Below are 16,025 nucleotides of genomic sequence, written 5' to 3'. Positions count from 1 at the left end.
GACAGAGCAGCGGGGACTGTGGGCTGCAGGAGGCTGTCTCCAGGTCGAGGGAACTTGAATCTCCCCTCCTGCCCATCTCCTGGGAGCAGCGGGCAGGCAGAGTGGCAGCCGCACGCTCAGCCCTGATCTCCATCACCAGGACGGACCGAGGCCCAGACGCAGAATTCAGTCACAACTTGGAAACCAGTGTGGGCAGGTTGGCCATGCCCAGAGGACCACATGGGCCATTCTAGCGGAGAGGCTTACCTGGGATTGACCATGGGCCTGAGACTGGAGAATATACAATACTGAAAACCCGACTGCTGCGGACACATCCAGGTTCAGGGCTAGCCAGACAGTGGGCTTCCTGGGCCCATGAATATGGGGCTGGGCAGGCTTGGCTAGACCGGCTGGGGGTCCAGCGCACGGGCATCGCCCAGCAGGACAGCGTGATCCAACCTTGGGCCTCATCTCCCAGGACTTCCCCAGGCCCTGGGTCTCCCATGATGGGAGAAGCTATGTCCAATAGGGCTTGAAATAAACCTATGGTGACTGGGGCAGTGTTATTGCCACGTTTAGCAAATATCCTGAATTGTGCCCCAAACTCTGTTTTCCAATCTACTTTCTCCTTGTCTCTCGTCCGCCTCCTCCCTCCATCTTTCTCTCTCTCTTTCAAGCACCTTCACTGGCCTGTGTTTGGACTCTAGGGCAGATCACCCGTCCTTTCTGCTCCCCCAGAGTATCAACATAGATTGAATCCTTTCCAAGGTGCTCGCAGATGTAACAGGAAAACCAGTTTTATCTGGGAGGGAGATTTTTCTGTCCAGCTTGCCACATTGGGATAATCTCTAAGAGCTGAAGTGAAACATGGATACCAATTCCATCTCGGCCTTTCCTTTGGCAGGACAGCCCTCTACCTCCCCCGCCCCCCACCGAGCACCTTGGCTTTGGGAGCCCACTGGAGCAGGCTTCCTGGACTCCCCATATGGGCATCTCACCAGCTCTCACCTGAAACCTGGGACATGTCTTGACCCTCATCAGCATCCATGGTCCTCGGGTGATCTGAGAAAGAGAGGAAGGGATTTTAGTTGACAGCAAATTACTCCTAAGATACGAGAGAGAGAAAGAGAGATAAGGGCCGAGCTCTTTAACAACGGGGCTATCTACCAAGAATAATGCACTTTCCTCCTTACACACTCGCTGGAGGATCAGACCGGCACAGACCTTGATCCTTTTAAAAACAGCATTACAAAGATTTATAAAAATATCATTACAAGGACAGGAGGACCAAATTTGTTATTTATTGTTAATTTCCTACTGCATAATAACCCAAAATGCAAACTGACTGCAACAAAATTAAGCAGAAAATTAAATGGCCCTGGGTCATTGTAGGCACGGAATTCATTCTCTGGGCCGATCCGCAGTTATGTTCTTTCTAATTTACTGAGCATGCATCGATGAACCTTGAGTCAGCTTGGTGACACGCGTACAATCAGCAATCAGAAAACGAAGCAATTTGCTGAAGAATGTCTCATTTACCCAGGCAGGGCTGCATATATGAGCAGCTGCCGTGCTCCGTCCATCAATAATAAATACACCTCCAGCCTGGCAGATGGGCCTCGCGCCGCTGGCTTTGTCCCCCGCTCTTTCAGGGCCCCTGCCCGAGACTCTGTCAGGCTCTGACTCGGGGAGAAGGAAACCTCACGACGGCTGCCAGACCGGACCCGGAGAGCGCCCAGACCTTCCTGTTCTGCCGACACGTGGCTGGCTCCTCAGGCGGGTGGAAAGAGAGAAAGTGAGCCTGGAGGAGCTGCCCTTGGGTGGCGACGGGGACCGTTCTGCTCGCGGCCACCACAAACACTGGGGAGAGGCCACGTCAGCCGAGCAGGAGGGAGGGATGGCTGCGTTCTGCACTCGGGGTCCTGGCCTGCACCTCACAGGTCTCAGGTAGCCCCGGTAGGTGACATCTGGAGGCTCCGTGGGTAGGAAAGCTGGGGCCCACCAGCAGATGACCTCCACCAAGTCTGCGTGTTTATGCTCTGCTGGACAACCTTCAGAAGAGCGCCTTCTCCAACCAGCCAACGGAGCCTGTTTTGACTCGAAATCAGCTCACTTCCTTCTGGGGGACCACCTCTGTCTCTCCTGTTCAGATGTGTGTGTCTGCGCTTTCAGGCCTGTTCTCAGCAGATGCCTGCACAGTGATGGAAGGTTCAGGGGGCCTGACACTCTCAGGGGAGGCTACAGCTCCGAGCAGACAGAGGCCATGCGTGTGTGTACGTAACAGTCGTCATGGTGCATTCGGAATACAGATTTGCACTTTCAGTCCTGGCGGCGCTAGTCACCAAGAGTCACGGATGACCAGCACTGGCTCTGGATGGGGAAGGTTTGCATCTATTCCTGAAAAAGCCATTGCACTAGTCTGAGCTGTGACTCGAATTTCCAAGGCAAGTGTGGGCCTTAGGGGTACAGCCCGTGACCCCAGAAGGGAAAAAGGCCCCATGGCCCACTTATGTTTCGGCCCCAAGACTGAGGGTCCACCAAAAGCAAAGCCAGACAAACTAGCCCCAGAAGCAAACACGAAACCTGTCTAGGGTCACCAAAAAGCAATGTGTCCAAAGTCTCACATCCTTTTAACAGTAAAAAAGGTAAAAAACCTATGATTCTTCTGAAACATGCTGAAACAATTCTAAAGAAACAAGGCAGACTCAAATGAGAAAAACCTCTGTGTTCACTGAGCAGCATTAATACAAGGTTCAGCTTTCTGAAGACAAACACGGTATGTTACAGTGAAATATCACAAACCAGTTCTAAGGTGTCCCCGTATTGACGGGGCGACGTATAGTAGATAGAACTCAAATGTTGCAGCAACAAATGATACTCTAACTCCCAATTTTTATTTTGTTGACTTTGAACTTTTTTCTGCTGTGTGAGTGATACATATTTTCCAACTGTTTTAACACAGAGGCAAGTAAATGCCCATAATTTCCACTCCTTAGGACTACTCACATTTTTTCTGTGTGTGTATGTGTGTGTGTGTGTGTGTGTACACACAGAACTTTTTAGAAGAACAGGACACTAAACATATTCCAAATAAACTGTTGTAAAACAATTTTTTCATTTACTACTACACGTGTCTTTTTAATTGACAAATATGCATGGACATTCTTGTTTTAATGACTTCGCACTGCTCAGTGGCAGGGACTGATCTCCTCAATACCCTACTGTATATTCAAGGAATTTCCGAGTAAAAAGAGAAGATGTTTCGTAAGGCCCAGCTGATGGCCCCCCACCCCAGCCCTGCCGGAGAAGGTGCCTTCCAGCCCACCGGACCCTACGGACCCTCTGGGTTCACTGTCGGGGCAAAATCTACCCACTCCCGGCTCCCCTTGGTGGGGGGATGTGAGAACATGTCACAAAGCAGCAAAAGGATGCTCTGGGCCTGTGGCTAAGGCCCAGGCCCGGCTCGGCTGGGCGGGCGCGTGCGCCTGTGTGTTCCGAGGGGGCAGGGCGAGGGCACCCCCCGGATCCAGCCCTGCCTCAGTGTCCATTGGTGCTCTGGACAGTGGGCGCGGTAGGCAGCCGACCCCAGTGATCAGAGGATGCAGGATCCCTGTCACAGGCCTGTTTCCATTTTCACTGAATGTCTGCAAACCCCACGTGGAACTGTTAGGTCCTCAGACTCACTTAGCATTCCAAATGCCCTCTCTACCAACCCTACACGGACCCACAATGTGTGGGCCTGCAGCCACTGCAGTCCTGGGGCTGTGCTTACGGGCTGCCCCCCCTTGATTGGACGAATGTTTTGTTGGCATCATCGTTTTGAGATTCGTAAGCTATTAGGGCACAGTCCACGCCGGCCCTGTGACTCCGTGGCCTGTCTTGTCTGACATCACACGGTGGTTCGGGGCGTAGCTTGACCAGCTCCCTCCAACTTCCCCAAAGTCGAAATTTGCATCTCTTGGGACTAAAAAGTAGTGAGTTTTTTGTAAAAGTGACTTTGCTTTTAGGCAAAGACCAAGGAATAATCCGACAATGGAAAACCGTCTGAGGGAGAGGAAACGCCACCCCCTCCAAGACCAAGGAGCTGCCAAAGGGCAGCCTGGAAGGGCCTCGAAGGAGACGGTGAAATAACCCCATCTCCGGGAACACAGGCACGGCCCAGGCTCCGCGTTTCTGTTTAGACTCGTGGAAGCCGTGCCCAGTGTCAAATGGAAAATGGGCTTGATCTGATCTCAGCACAAAAGAGCTTGCAGTCAGGAAGGGGAGTTTATCACAAAAGTGACTTAACACCTTATTTTCACAAACCTTCACCTAAACCCAAACGAAGGCCAGCAGGCCTGTAAAGGGAGATGCCAGAGGGAACACTTATTTCACGGGAACATTGCCATATTCTGCTCTGCACAGGGAGCCCCAGTGATTTGAGGCCAGAGCCAACATATTGATGGCAGAAAACACAACAATCTCAGGAAATTACCGTCACCGGGCGGCTCTTACAGACGTGAACGCTTTTATTGTCTCTTCGGAGTGAGCAGCCCTGAATCCCGCACACGGGCAAGCAGATGCAGAGATAAGGGGCAGCCAGCGGGGCCTGTCCTTTCAGGAGGCACAGCCTGCGGTCAGGACCGTCACTCCCCCGCTGCTGCTCGGGACTTGCCCATCTCTCTCCCCACCGTACCTCTGGAGTCTAGAGAACAGGGCAACAGTGAGGACCAAGCACAAGATGGAAGAAGGCCCACAGCATCCTGCTTCCACGGTGGCCAGGACAGCAAGACCTTCTGGAAGCCCCTCCCTGACCTCGCCTTCTTTTCCTTCTCCCATACCCACGGGGGTTGGAACCTGGACGCCTCCCCGGGGACAAGCACCCAACAGCCCTGGGCAGTCGTGGCTTCCGAGAGAGGAGCCCGGGCACGTCTCCAGGACGAGTGGCCCCATTTCTACCCGCCGGAGAGCAAGCAGCTCGAAGAATGGCTCGGCAGGAGCCTGCGAGGACCACTCAGGCGGGAAGGGCCGGGGAGAGCAGGGGTCCCCAGACCCTCCTCAGCCGCCTCCCCTCACAGCACTTTCCCTGAGGTGCCAGGGCTTTTCCATAACCCAAAACGGTGAGTCTGGATTAATGAAGTCAAAATGAAAAGCCAGATGCTTGTCACGAATCACAGTTTGATGACTCTCCAAGCAACCCTGATTAATGGCAATTAAAGAATTAAGTACACAGCACAACAAATGTGCTATGACGAACCACGTGGGTGAGCTTCTGTCCAGAAATATTTCATAGCCTTTCTTGAGTGCCTTATATATGCCAGAAAAAGAGGGAAAGGAAACGATACCGGGGTTAGTTCGCTTTCTTGAAGCAACTACCACGCGCCTGGCATGTCACTGCTATAATCCCCACAGGCCTGGACACCACCCACGTTGTCCTCTTGTCTCATCTGAGCGCCCGGCAGAGTGTCCACTGTAGATCTAGTATTCAATCCCCATTTGCTAAGTGTGCATCTTTAATCCTTACAATTAAACTGTATTCTTCTTATTATACATAATCCATATTATTCTTTCCATTTTGTAGATGAGAAAACCGAGGCTAAGAAAGAAGTATTCTGCCCAAGGCCACACATCTAAACAGACAACAGAGCTGAGATCTGAACCCAGGACCACTTGGGCGGCGGTCCCAAATGTTAAATGTATAAATGGATAAGGAATGGGTGTTACCTGTATCTTCACAGAAAATAAGCATGTTCTTTGTAATACCCCGCAATTAAGGCAAACTTCATCACAAAACTTCTACAATGTAGTTAAATTCTGGTTATTTGGTCAAATGGATGCTATTGGTTATTTTCCTCCCTGATGAGTGAGGTTGCACTAGAGTTACGTTTGGGGTTATTTCCTTATAATCTCAATGACGCTTATTTTGAAGGGGGAACACGGGCCAAGCCTATAATCTATTTAAAATGTTTCAGGTCACAGACCTCTTTAATAAAGCCCATTATTCCTGCTGAGAGAAAGTCTTTTGATCTTCAGACTGGCAGATTTTATTTTTGCAAATCTACCCTATCACTGTGAATTACACTGTCTCTTAAAAAAGGAAACTTTCCAAGAGAAAGCAAAGGCAGTATGCAGGGTCTTTGTGTCTGGTTCTGTCCTAAGAACTTGACAAAACAGGTCGGGAGAACGTAACAACTTCGGAGCCCAGTTATTCCATTTCTGAGTCTTTTCATTTTTCAAAAATTAGCTGCCAATCTACACATTTTCATGATTATTCCACAGAGATTAGGGCTGGTGCAAATAACAATGAAAAACAAGATTTAAACAGGATGGCAGGGAATCCAATTTGGCTTTCACACCCCCCTTCCCCCATATTTAACTGAGGCATTCACACACACACACACACACACACACACACACTTTTTTTAAACTGAGCTACAGAGAACTCTTCCTCCAGCGGTTTGTTCTGCTGTGAACCTGCTTTCTGAGGGCAAATTAGCTCCCATGTGCAATTCTGTCCTCACATTTTTTTTCTAGGGGCAGGAACTGATATGCAAAAGAGGAAGGGTCGGGGGAACTCAGGAAGCCTCTTCAAAAAACAGCTGAAAACCCTGCAGTCTGAAAACATTCTTAGTGAGGAGGGATTTAATACAGAATGAAAAGAACCGTGAGACTATTTGTAAAAGCCATCATGGAGCCACCTGTCTCGAAGTGAGGCAGGAAAAAAGATGTGAAATATTAGAAATCAGAAAATAATACAGAAAACAGAGCTGGAGACAGTTTGTGCTTTCAAAACAGGTCCAGAGCTGGGTTTCAGGTGCCCCAGGAAGGTCCAGCACTGCACAACTATTGTGTGTCTAGACCCGCTCACGTGTGCACCCCTGTACACTGGCTCTCAAACTACTAACAGTAACTGCTGTTTATTCAGCAACCCTGGGAGAGGCAGACACACTCAGAATTTACATACTCTTTTAGAGGACTTTTCCTGATTCTGGCCGTCATCAGAGGCCATTTCCTAAGTCACTTCCTCAAATATAAATGGCCTTTTACACTTCATCACTTAAGTAAAAAGTCTAAGTTTAGATCATTTTCTTCTACCTTCTTCCCGATTTTAGAAGACTTCATGCTTGGCCAGCAACTGTGCAACAGAAGTGACATCTCCATCTTTAAAGAAAAATGTAGGAACTGGACCAAAATAATGATTTACACAGATATTCTCATAAGTGTTGATCTCTTGTCATTACAAAGTGAAGAGACAGAGGAACCCAGGAATAGTTTTTGTGTTCCTATTATTTTTCAAAGATTTTTTTTCATTTTTTTATAAAATAGATAAATACAAAGTTACAATACGAACTCAGTTTTTTACTCAGCAAGGCAAGATGCTGTCATGAATACAGTATCTCCTCTTGCCTTCTTAGCAGTGAAGTTTTATGCGGACATGAAAAATTCAAAATTAAAACTGTAAACGGTAGCGAAATCCACGTGTCTACTCATAACACTCCGAAAAACATACCTGTCCTACTGAGGTTTCTACAAAGGCCATTGGGCTTCTTTTTAAAGCTATATTTATGTCATTTAGACCCAAGGAAGTAAAATTATGCTAATCCCCACAGGAATACCCAGTGTTTGCAATCCATACATATCTATTTATCAACAACAACTGAAAAGCTATTGTTGATTTTCCCACCGAGGACACCATCCAGTTTACCATATAACTTTTTTTTTTTTTTTTAATTTAGAAAAGTCTCTCCCGCCTAGCTGGTGGGGAAACAAGAGCTACAAATCTAGATGCAAACAGAGAGAGAAAATGTATTCCAGAGCACCATAGGATGCTGGCTCCAGAGAGAAATGGGTGCAGACATCCTGATGGCTGACTCTCCATGTTAAGGCCATGTGGTTTCCAGGTTAATGGGAAATTCTCCCTAAAGGACTTGCATTCTGAGATCAGTTCTGTCTACAACACCCCAAAATTATCAGCTGTAATGAATTAAATTATCAGCTGTAATGAATTAAAATGAAGTGCCTTCTTATAAAAATTCTTAAAAAATCATCTCTATTCACTTTTCAAAACCAAGTTCATAGTACACAGAATGTAAATTCAAAAATCAGGCTCCTTAAATCGCAGCTTAATCTCTTAGCAGCTTCAGTACTTTGGGAATTTACTTTGGTCACCCCAGCTTCAAATGGGTCAGCTTAAGTCAAGTTCAGTTGTATCTGAGAAGGGTAAAGGAAGTACAAATGTATCAATGATTTGGTAACAGTGATTGCTACTGACAGTAACTAAAATAATCACACAGAAGGATACCACTTGATATTCTGAATGGGTTCTTTAGTTGGACCAAATGAGCAAGAAAAGTTCTAGATTTCCATTGTATTCGGTGACAGACAGAGAGCTGAGCTATCCTGTAACCCAAACCTTGTAGGATCCCAAGGACAAAATGCCCAACATAACAGAACACGTAACAAGGTCCATATGGATATGCCCTCCGAGTGGGTAGCAGGCCCAACAAGGACTGCTTGGTGTCCGTTCTGTCATCCACAACCTTCAGCCCACAATGTCCTCATGCAAACCCGGGGGTGGGGGGAGGGTGTCGTCAGTAGAACCTCACAGAGGCTTACAACTTCCTCGTTTTCAGGCCTACAAAATCAGCACATCTTTATGTATAATCAGGCAGAAAATGCTCATATCCATCAGGGAGCAAAATATAGGAAAACTCATTTTAAACACTACAGTCAGATTTTTCTGCAGCCCTTAAATAAGTTTAAATTATTTATTTTCAATGTTTTACTTTTTTTTTCCCAGCAAATTACATTTCTTTTACAAAAGGCTATCTGCTCTAAATTAAACTGACAATTCTTGAAATTCAGGTTAAACAAACACAACTCCAGAGAGAAGTGAGAAAACGCAGGTAGAAATGCCCTAGAAATTTCTAAACCATTTTTAAATGGTAATTAATTGCAATTATCTCTCACCACCTGAGATAATTAGCAGTATGATTTTTAATTTAATGAAGTAGGATACACAATTTATCAATATGTTTCCACTGTGGATCTCTTTGAATATCACTGCCCTACACAAAACCCAGCACAAAGGAGGAAGTAAAGGTCACTTTTTCAGGCTCAAAGTGGGGCTCACAGCAGGGGGTCGCCGGCTCTCTCTAGTTTCCATTAAAAGCACCGGAGTTCATTTCAGAGTGCCTCCAAAGTCAGCTTATAAGAGATCAATCCCTCATTTTCATTTCTCCTAAAGATTCTAAATTAAACATTTTCCCCATTTGGTCTAAGGAGGTGTCTCACGTGCTATTTCATATGCTCCAAGTGTGCCAGTGAAAGTTTGATGTAAGAACAAAAATCTACCAAAAACTGATGAATCAATATTCGCCGTGGAACCCCTAGCTTTAGAAAAGGACTCTAATCCAAACCATCTTGTTCAATTTTAGACAGTTTCAAACTGCCCGAAAAAGCTTTCGAGTGTCAATTTTAGCATGTGAACTCCACAATGGAGCCCAGAAGTCTATTTCAGCATGTGTAAGGTCATTTACAAATTCTTTATGCAGTTCTTAGTCGTCTCTGCAAAAACCCCACACATGAGAGACAGAAGGAAGATGGAGACACAGAGGCAGAGACAGAGAGGAAGGAGGGAGGGAAGGGATGAAATAACAAAGCTGGGACCCTCGCACACTGCACCTGCCCTCAACACACCCCAGAAGCCCTGCACCAACTGCACGTCCATGAGAGCTCACTTTTGGCGCGAACATGGCAGGAAGAGAGTCAGATTTCTTTTAGCAGTGAGCTGACTGCTGAAGAAAAACGAATCATTGCACACTTGAATGAGAAAAGCTGAAGGAGGAGCTTTCCCACTCATTGGGGCCCATCTTCAGCAATTCGTTAAGCCGTGGCCCTGTGCCGTAAGCCATCAGGAGGTGAAGCGGGGACCCCCGAAAGCAGAGAGAGCACATGGAAGGTAATGAGGCTCTCCATCACCCAGGACAGACAACGGGAGGGGTGCCAGGCAGGGGCTGGGCTGTAGGCTGCCCTGGGAAGGAGGAGAGTGCACGCTGGGAACATCCCATCTGTGGAAAAGCAGCAAAGAAATGGGCGATCTCACCCAGGAGCCTGTGGCCCCTGGAGACCCAGGGGGGCTGCCCCCCAGTCCTACCTTGGAGGCCTGGGGCCTTCGGACCCTGAGCTGCGCAGAAGCCCCTGGACTCAGCCACCTGCAAGGGACCCTGCTGTCTCCTTCACCTCGTCACTGCCCTCCTCGCCTTCCACTGGGGTGGAGAGGAAGGTGGGCCCATTTGCCAAATATGCAAAAAAGGAGGGAAGGTAGTTTTCTCTCAGGAAAACACGGGCAGGAAGGGAGCCCGTGCTTCCTGTCCTGACCAAAACGGGTTTACAGATTAGGACGTCTGACTTGGCGGGCTTGCGGCGGGTGGGAGCGGGACCTCTTTTAGTCAACAGGCATTCTGAGCACCCCAAAGGCAGAAACAAACGGCCCTGGGAGAAGGGAGACAGAGCCAGGCCTGTGGTGGGGAAGGCAGGCGGCCCCCAGGCCTGGACTCGGGGTTTTCACCATTTTTCACAGTTCATCCCCAGGTGGATCGTGGGAGGCACCCAAGGCATCCACCCACCTGTTCATTGCAGCAAAACAGGAGAAGGAAAAAAAGACGGACTCAAGGGATGAGGCCATTTCCTGCAGAGGAGGCCTGGGCTGCCTCCCCACCAGGCCCTTCTCAGGAGTGACTCCTGGCCCCCAACCAAATACACACCAAAGCAGGGTGGGCCCTGCCCACCTCTCCCCCCTGGGGCTCTCTGCAAAGCTTCTTTTGTTTGCTCTGTTTCACTTGTACTGATGCAGCATTTCACTTTTAATGTTCCCTAACGTCTTACAAATATTTGTTAGACTATCATCAAACGTTTCGAAGTGATGTCAAACACAAGCTATTAAAGCAACGACACTGAAAAGGGAAGGACGTGAACATATATCACAGGAGATGCCGAAGGATAACCTGCAGTGCAGAGTCATTTATTACACTGCGAAGAACAACAACATGCCAGATCTCCGTGGAGAAACCAGGGTGGGCATTTGGTCGACCCCATGATAAAACCAGTTTTGCTGGTGTGGCTTGAGTCTGCTTTGGGAGGCCCACGTCCCTGATGAACCCCTGTCTCCCTCCTCATCTGGATTTTAAATGTGTGTGTGTGTGTGTGTGTGTGTGTGTGTGTGTGTGTAATGCCTATGCTCTGAAATGCAACCTGCCCAAGGTCTGGATCACACGTGTACATGTGCCTGTTCTGAGCAAAACCAAAATGATCTGTCTCAAGGTGTCAACTGGATCAACGGTTCTCCCCTTGTCAGCCTCAAAAGGATGGGTCACTTGTCGCTTTTACATCTTGTGTTTTCTCCAGTGACATGGAATGATGCCACACACATGCCTGAGGGCTCTGCAGGTACAAACGGACCGACACCAGACAGGGACTAACGGTAATCATCAGGGCTGGAGGGGCAAGGTCTTATGGCCACAAGTGGGAGTCACAGCACCCAAAAATGTGTGTGTAGAAATAGCGGAAATTAACACAACATTGTAAATCAACTATGCCTCAATGAAATTTTAAAAATGATAATTAAAAAAAAGAGCAATAGCAAGGGCTGTCAGTCAACCCCAAAGGGTCGCTCTCTGTGAGCTGGATCCACTGATATAAGTCTCCATTCAAATAAGGCAACAAAACCAAGAGTTAATTCGTAGTGAAAGTATTTCATAATGACAAATATTAGAGGCGGGAAAAAGAAACAAAAACGCCTCTGAACGCTGCTACCCTTGATGAATTCTGGGTTAACTGCAAATACGTGAGGCAGACACCCAGAGTACTAACGTCACTTATGCTTAAATTCACCATTCCAAGCAGGAAAAGCTGTCTTGTTTTAGTAAAAGGTAAAAATCAAACTAACCAACCAAAACCCAAAAAGGAGGGGCTTTCGTACTCAGGTCAGGTGTGTTTGATGTTATAACCCTTTCCCACTCTGCCCCCTGCGTCTCTCCCCACGCTGTGTGTACTCCCTGTGTGTGTGCATATGGTCACATAATGTCTTTATTTCCTGTATTTATTAATACACATGTAACCGTGAAGGATACACACGACACGTGGACAGGTGGGGTGGAGGTGTTTCACAGCATGGCACGTAGTAGACTGTATATATACACCAGGTCCCCTCAAACTTCAAGAGTTTGACGTTTATATTGACAATATGCTCCTACACAGGACCCAACGTGAGACACACAAATTCAAGCCAAGGGGAAAAGATCCCCAAACCAAAGAACCACGATCCTCAGAATCTAGGCCTCCAGTGAGGAAGACACAGTGGTCCCAGCACTACTGGCTGCAGCCTCTTGGCCAGGAAATTGGCTGTGATCTTAATTTTCAACAAGGGAAATGGCTGCAAGGAAACCACTGGTTACCTTCTCTCAGGAGACTTCAGACATACTTCTCAAAAGACCCAAATGCAACATACTTTGATTCACGGACCTGTGGGCTCATCCCACGAGGCCGTGATGATGGGCTTTTATTGTTACGATGCTCCTGAATTTCCGAGGATATGTAGTTTCCCAAGATGTAGCACTTTCATTAAAACATTGATTAATTAAAGAAGCAAGGAGGAGTTTCTGAAACTGCTGCCTTCAACTATCACCAAGAAACAGGACGGGAAGAAAACCTGACCATTTAACTCAGTGACATGTTTTGGTCTTCAGCTCTGGTGGACTTTGAGGCCAGGAAACACATATTTTTTTCCCAGGTAAAAAAGGTATAAACATGTATGACCATGGGAAGTTCTGAAATCGGATACACTATATCAAACCCAAGTTGTATAGGATTTTTAAATGCGACATCATTATTTATATCTGTGCACACAAATTATTTTTTAACACGTTCTGTATAATCTGGAATGTAAGCAAGTAATCTTCCGGTTAGAGATATCTGTGACTGCTTAAATTTTAAGCCACATATCAAATAATCTAATTTGTCACTGAAACAATTGCAACACATATAATACTTGAATTATTACTTTAAAAATCCCATATAAAAGATGAATCCAAATAACCTCAACAAATAAACATCTTCAGACAAAGCAGTGAATTCAAGAGGCTCAGACCGTTTCCTGCAGGTTCCACTCTCCCCTCAACCAAAGTGAACCAATCCTTAAAATCACTGAAATTTCCATGAAAGTTTAAATATTATGCATATTAAATATTTTCAGCTTCCTTTTTTTTTTTTTAACTTTTAACAGAAGGTGAAGGAGATATTTCTTCAATACCAGTTTGTCTTTCCAAGTTTAAAATAAGGTACCTCAGAGCTGAAATACCCCGTGGGGAGCAGGGTGGGGAATTTTGAGTGTTGAAATTGAGGGAAGCACAGGGCCTTGACATTCACTCCGGGGGCTGCAGTCCAGAGAGAATGGGAACTGCATTTGAAAGCTGCATTTGGAAGTGCCGGATCAGACCCTGCGAATCGAATCGTAACCCTTTTTGCTTCTCCAGATGCTACACTCCGTGCCTCCAACTTAGAAGAAAAAACAATCACACCTTCAGGAGATTCCTTAGGAATCACCAAGGATCCTTGACGAATTTTTCAAACACGTTTCAAATACAGTCGCAAGTAACCCGACGCCTTTTGACCGAGGGGTTTCGTAACCTGACAGCCAAAACGGCACTCGGCAAAAGTACTACCAACTTTTCAAACCGGGATAATTCCGATTTTGCGGAAAGCAAGTTCAGACTCGATCTGTTTATTTTACAGTATAAACAAAAAGCTCTCACGTCAAAAATAAGAAAAGAAAGCGCGTTATGAATGACTTTATAAAGGCTGACTTCCGTGATCTCACTATATAAGCGTAGATCGATTTAAACACGACAGGGACCACGGTGTCCTCCCCACGGGGACAGCGGGGCGGCTCACAGGTGTCCCGCGGCCGGCCTGCCCTGCACCTGCAGTCACAGCACCAAGTGGCCCAGGCTTTGACAAAAGTCAGCGCTCCCACTGTCCCCAGAGGGGAGAGGCGGACCCGAGCGAAACCAGGACTTACACATCTAACCGCCTCGTCTTTTCTTTCTTTCTCTCTCTTTTTTTAATCCACGTTTTCCTACGGAAATTCTACCTGGAAACACTCACGTGGATGTGTGCGTCGCACTCTGGGGGTCCAAGACCGATCCTCGGGCGCCAAGAGCAACCTCGGAGCCGGGCTCGCCTGCTCGGCCCCCTCGCCGCGGCCAAGCGTCCCGCCCGGGCTCGGCTGCGCTCCGCGGGGACCCAGGACCGTCGCCGCAGACGCCGCCCCGGGCGCGGGCCGCGCAGGCACTTGTCAGAGCGCCCGGCTCGCTCGGCCGCCCAGCTCTTCCCAGCTTTCTTTCACAATGACTTCCTGAAGTTGCTCACTCGCATTGTTCCCCATTTCTCCTCTGCGCTCCCCACCCCCCGCCGGCCGCCACCAGGCTTTCGCGCTCCCGGCCGGTCGGCCCGTCCCGCGCGCACAGCGCCGCCCACGGGCCGCGCACCTGGGCTCCGCTCCGCGCCCCCGCGGGCCAGCGCTCAGCCACCTGCGGCCGACCGGCCCGAGCGCGCGCCCGCAGCCCGCGCTCCACAAACTTTGGGGCTGCGCGCCAAGCCGGTCCCGGCGCGCCCTGCCCCGCCGCCGCCTCGGACCCCGCGCACGCTCCGGCACCGAGCGGGACAGGAGCCGGAAGGGGGGCGGGACGCGGAGCGGGGCTCGGAGAGGGACGGGGACGGGTCGTGGGGCGGGACTCGGAAGCGGGCGCGGCGCGGGACTCGGAACGGGGCTCGCAGCGGGACGCGGAGCGGGACGCGGAGCGGGGCGCGTCGCCTCTGCCGCCGGTCGCCCGCTCGCGCTGCGCCGTCCCGACCGCAACTCAGGGGCCGCGCGCGCAAACTTTGCCGCCGCGCTGGGCTGGACGCCGGCCCCCCCCGAGCCCAGGCTCTCGGGGCGGCAGCGGGCACGGGCAGTACCTGCTGGCGCCGCCGCCGGCTGCAGCCCGCTCGCCTGTGCCGGGCCCGCTGGGCGCGCCGCCGCCACCCCCGCGCCCGCGCGCCCCAGCCCTCCCCGCGCCGCCGCGCTTCCTCATTCCAGCGCCGCATCCCGCCGCGGCCCCGCGCGGCCGGCGGTGACCGCCTTTCCGCGTCCCGGGCTGGCTGGCGTGTCTGCCACCGCGCCGCGGGGTCCGCGCTTAACCCTTGGGGGTCCGGCGCGGACGACGCGTGCGGGGCCGCTGAAGCCGGGGCGCCCTCCCGGGGACCCGCAACCCTGTGCCCCGGGCCACTCGTCGGGGCACCCGCGTGCTCGCCCGCCCGGGGCACTCGGGGTCCCGTGAAGCACTTTCCCCGACGTCTAGGGCAGCCCACTGCCCGCCCGGCTTCGTTTCCCTCCAGCTAGGGCCACTTGCATCCCCGGTTCTGGCTGCGACCCCAGGTTATGAGTGCCCACCCGAGGGGGTGGGAAAAGTTGATCCTCCGCAAGTGAGGGGAAGGTGCAATTCATTTTCCCAGACAACCAATGGAATACCTCTCGTCTCTCTTCCCTCCCACCCGCTCGAGGCACAAGTTAGGATCGCGCCTTCCGGCTTGGCCTGTGTGCACACGCGAGTGTGAAAGGGCGGCGGCGGCGGCGGCGGCGCGGGCGGCTCGGAAGGCAAACCTGTAACCCCTCCTCGGCTCTCTGTGCCTCAGCCTCTCCCTCCGCGAGCCCCGAAGCGGGAGTGTAAGGCGCTGAGTATCGATTCAAACGGGAATGCCGGCTCTGATGGCGCACCTCTTCGTCCTCCGCGAGGAGTCCGTCATTCTGATCACGCAGGCCCCACCCGGCAGGAGCCCGGCGAGAGTGCTCAATTTGAGCAGAAGAGCAGGAGTCATGAATTCAACAGATTTGTGCTGGGCATCGCCCCCAACCCCCGCCCAGGCGCCAGGGGAGGGTCTGTTACACGAGCCAAGACCGCGGCCTTTCAAGACTTGCAGGGGCGCATCGGTAAGGCTCAGATAAACGCCGGCGCATCCCTGCGAGCAGG

At 50.2% G+C, this 16,025-nt stretch overlaps 1 protein-coding gene across 4 annotated transcripts in view; it reads right to left on the bottom strand.

Moving 5' to 3' along the window:
- Positions 1–14,354, bottom strand: part of IKZF1 (IKAROS family zinc finger 1) — an 88,107-nt gene extending 73,753 nt beyond the window's left edge. For all 4 annotated transcript variants that reach the window (XM_067745642.1, XM_067745643.1, XM_067745644.1 and 1 more), the window contains exons 1-2: positions 14,122–14,354; positions 988–1,041 (exon numbers count right to left, since the gene is read on the bottom strand). In XM_067745642.1, coding sequence (XP_067601743.1) covers positions 988–1,027 — 40 coding nt within the window. In that variant the 5' untranslated portion in view covers positions 1,028–1,041; positions 14,122–14,354. The remainder of the gene's footprint in view (positions 1–987; positions 1,042–14,121) is intronic.
- Between the last annotated feature and the right edge of the window lie 1,671 nt (positions 14,355–16,025).

Source organism: Pseudorca crassidens, chromosome 8, assembly GCF_039906515.1.
Source record: "Pseudorca crassidens isolate mPseCra1 chromosome 8, mPseCra1.hap1, whole genome shotgun sequence".
NCBI classification, from domain to species: domain Eukaryota; kingdom Metazoa; phylum Chordata; class Mammalia; order Artiodactyla; family Delphinidae; genus Pseudorca; species Pseudorca crassidens.
Note: the sequence above shows the minus strand (reverse complement) of the source record. Positions and strands in the feature narration are given on the sequence as shown.